We start from the raw sequence: 3,958 nt of genomic DNA on the forward strand, positions 1-3,958 counted from the left end.
CACTGAGTCACTGACATTTCTCCTTTCTCAAATCCACAATTTATAGACCGTAACATAAACTTTCCTAAGTCGGAATAGAAAAACTTGAAGAATTCCGCAGTGTACCCATCTGATCCTGGGCTTTTGTCGTTGTTTAATTTTTTAACAGCTTTGAGTAGCTCACATTGAGTAAGTCTACCTTCTAGTTGTTTACTCTCAGCATCTGTTAATACAGGATGAGCAAGGTTTTCATCAATCTCTTGATTTACCAGTTCGGCTTCTCTTGAAGTATATAACTCCTCGTAAAAAGTCGGTGCTTCTTTAACAATCAAAGCATTATCATGGATAACTTCACCATCATCTTTCTGCAAAAAACACATGGACTTCTGGACAAACTGTCTTTTCTCCAAATTACAAAAATATTTTGTATTTTTTTCCCCTTCTCCAATCCACTTAGCACGCATTTTTTTAAAAAAAAGAGTCAGCGTGCTGCACGCAGACTACGATCAAAATAAAAACAAGTCGCGTAAGGCGAAAATACAACATTTAGTCAAGTAGCTGTCGAACTCACAGAATGAAACTGAACGCAATGCAACGCAGCAAGACCGTATACTCGTAGCATCGTCAGTCCACCGCTCATGGCAAAGGCAGTGAAATTGACAAGAAGAGCGGGGTAGTAGTTGCGCTGAGAAGGATAGCACGCTTTTCTGTACCTCTCTTCGTTTTAACTTTCTGAGCGTGTTTTAAATCCAAACATATCATATCTATATGTTTTTGGAATCAGGAACCGACAAGGAATAAGATGAAAGTGTTTTTAAATTGATTTCGAAAATTTAATTTTGATCATAATTTTTATATTTTTAATTTTCAGAGCTTGTTTTTAATCCAAATATAACATATTTATATGTTTTTGGAATCAGAAAATGATGACAAATAAGATGAACGTAAAATTTGGATCGTTTTATAATTTTATTTATTTTTTTACAATTTTCAGATTTTTAATGACCAAAGTCATAAATTAATTTTTAAGCCACCAAGCTGAAATGCAATACCGAAGTCCGGCCTTCGTCGAAGATTGCTTGGCCAAAATTTCAATCAATTTGATTGAAAAATGAGGGTGTGACAGTGCCGCCTCAACTTTCACGAAAAGCCGGATATGACGTCATCAAAGACATTTATCAAAACAATGAAAAAAACGTCTGAGGATATCATACCCAGGAACTCTCATGTCAAATTTCATAAAGATCGGTCCAGTAGTTTGGTCTGAATCGCTCTACACACACACACGCACAGACACACACACACACACACACACACACACACACACACACACACACACACACACACACACACACACACACACACACACACACACACACACCACGACCCTCGTCTCGATTCCCCCTCTATGTTAAAATATTTAGTCAAAACTTGACTAAATGTAAGGATGTCATAAAATAGAGTTATCAAAACTCTGAGAGAGAAAAATGCACAAGCAGATGCCTCCAAATTAATATTTGTCAATTTTCAAGAACTTCCCTTCCGTAGTTTTTGAGATATATACTGTGCAAAAAAAGTATCGCATAGGTGAATAGTTCTAAGTCCCAGACAAACATTCTGATTGGAACGCCTCGAAACTAGCTTTTGCAGTTCAGTTGAACCCGATAGTCGATTGAGGGACCAAAATTCACCGCGCATGTGCAAGATGTGCATTTTGAGGCCAAAACGCACATTTTGTTGTTTTGTGCTCCTGTACTGCACGTTTTTTGGAGATTTCTCTCGAAATTTCGCGTAAGGTTAGCTGAACTCATGTGCCAACTTGGGCAATAACAAGCGAAGCAATTCTGACTGATGCGGCCATTCCCTGAGGAAATGAAAAATGTCACAACTCAACGCTTCAGTACGAGAGAACGCCCTGGGCCGCCTTCTAGCAGGCCAGAGCCAATCCGAGGTTGCCAGAGCCCTGCGGGTGTCCAAGAGCACCATCTCTCGCCTCTGGCACCGTTTTCAACAAACTGGGTCGTCAGCTCCCGCGCCAAGGTCAGGACGACCTAGAGTGACGACACAGGCGCAAGATCGCTACATCCGGGTCACCCATCTCAGGCATCGGTTCCAGTCAGCCTCGGTGACCGCTAGGGCACTGCCTGGTGGCCGCCGCATCTCCATGCAGACCGTCCGGAACCGACTGCATACAACTGGTCTACACGCTTACAGGCCACTCCGGGGCAACGTCCTGACTCGCCGCCATTGCCAGGCCAGGATGCAGTGGGCGAACCAGCACCTCCAGTGGACCCTTGCCAACAACTGGCGCCACGTTGTCTTCAGCGATGAGTCTTATTTCCTCCTGCAACATCACTACAGCAGGAGGAGGGTGTACAGGAGGCAAGGAGAGCGCTACCACCAGCAGTGCGTAGATGAGGCGCCTCCTCATGGTGGTGGGGGCGTGATGGTTGTGGGGGGCCATCACCAACACTGGCAGGAGACAGCTTGTGGAAGTTCCAGGCCGCCTGAACGCCCAGCACTACGTGCAGGAGATTCTGCAGCCACACGCCCTGCCCCTCCTGGCCGCGCCACGGGCTCAGTTCCAGCATGATAACGCCAGACCCCACCCCGCCAGACTCACCACAAACTTCCTGGCCGCCAACAACGTGAACACTCTGCCCTGGCCCTCTCTCTCCCCAGATTTGAACCCAATTGAACATGCATGGGATGAACTGGGAAGAAGGCTCAATGCGAGAGTTAACGCCCCTCCCAACAGGAGACAACTCTTCCAGGCCTTACAGCAAGAGTGGGACAACATTCCCCAACAGACTTTGCGAAGACTCATTGCTTCCATGCCAAGGAGATGCCAGGCTGAAATTGACTCACGTGGAAGCCATACTCGTTACTGACTTTGACCTTGGTTTGTGTGAAGGTCACGCTCAATGAATAACTGCAAAGTCCAGCAAATAAAGACATGCATCTGTGCTATCGAAAAAGCTCAAAAACTTTTCTGTCCGACTTATGTATTGTTTGTTCAAAAGAATGAAATGTCAATAAAATTATTCATCAAACTAACTATGCGATACTTTTTGTGCACAGTATATATATATATACTTTCCACAGACACACACAGTCACACACAGACACACTGACACATTGTATACCTCTCCGCCCTCGTTAAATCACTCAGTCAAAAGGCGATTGGCAGTTGACTTGTGTTACACGCAGGTGGCTGACACCGGTGCAACACGAGAAAATTACTCCCACGAGATTTGTACTCCGGAGTAACAATTTCGTACGAAAATGTTACTCCCTTTACGAAAAAAGTACTCCTCCATTACACAAGAATATTACTCCCCACGACAGGTGAATTCCGGGTAAACATTTTGTAAAACAATGTTACTCCAGCAATTTAACTTCCCATGCCAGGTGTACGAAATTTGTACTCCCTTGTCCCCTGTTAGTCTTGGTGGTGGAAGGGGTGGAAGTAGGGTAGCGCGACATTCGTTTGCGCGAGTTCACATATTATTGGCATTATCCCTTCGCCCGCATCTCATTTTCGCGTACGAGATTTTTACTGGAAGTAAAAAAATGGGGAGTAACAATTTCGTGGAGGGAGTAATTTGTTCGTGCCTTGGGGAGTTCTTTTCTCGTACGAAAGGTGTACTCGGAGTAAGAATTTCGTTCGAAATTTTTACTCCGGAGTAAAGTACGTTTTCGTGGAGAAAAAATGTCGTGTTACATCGGCCGTATACTTACTGAAGTGCCATAGAGACGTGGTAGCCGTCAAGATCCTTTCATTTGCTGACGTCATCCACACTGCATGTCCTCGACACGTAGTGCCCAATGACGTGGTGGTGACGGTGAATGACCAGCAGTCTGGTCTCTTCCAGCAACTGCTTGCACAGTCAACCGCCGACGCTGCCTCGCTCTCAAAGAGAAGATTTTCCAAGAAAATATGGTTTGCCGGTGTAACACGAAATTTGTACTCCACGAA

At 44.7% G+C, this 3,958-nt stretch overlaps 1 protein-coding gene across 1 annotated transcript; it reads left to right on the plus strand.

The window, feature by feature from the left end:
- The first annotated feature begins 1,858 nt into the window (after positions 1-1,858).
- LOC138952312 (uncharacterized) lies at positions 1,859-2,572 on the plus strand. The gene has a single exon (XM_070323953.1). It carries the CDS (start codon positions 1,859-1,861, stop codon positions 2,570-2,572), a length of 714 nt encoding a protein of 237 aa, XP_070180054.1.
- Positions 2,573-3,958: the final 1,386 nt, after the last annotated feature.

The sequence above is a fragment of the Littorina saxatilis genome, linkage group LG2 (assembly GCF_037325665.1).
Source record: "Littorina saxatilis isolate snail1 linkage group LG2, US_GU_Lsax_2.0, whole genome shotgun sequence".
Taxonomy (NCBI): Eukaryota; Metazoa; Mollusca; class Gastropoda; order Littorinimorpha; family Littorinidae; genus Littorina; species Littorina saxatilis.

Excerpts from the sequence above, each read along its gene's own strand:
- LOC138952312 (XM_070323953.1), top strand. The coding sequence starts at position 1,859 with ATGTCACAACTCAACGCTTCAGTACGAGAGAACGCCCTGGGCCGCCTT.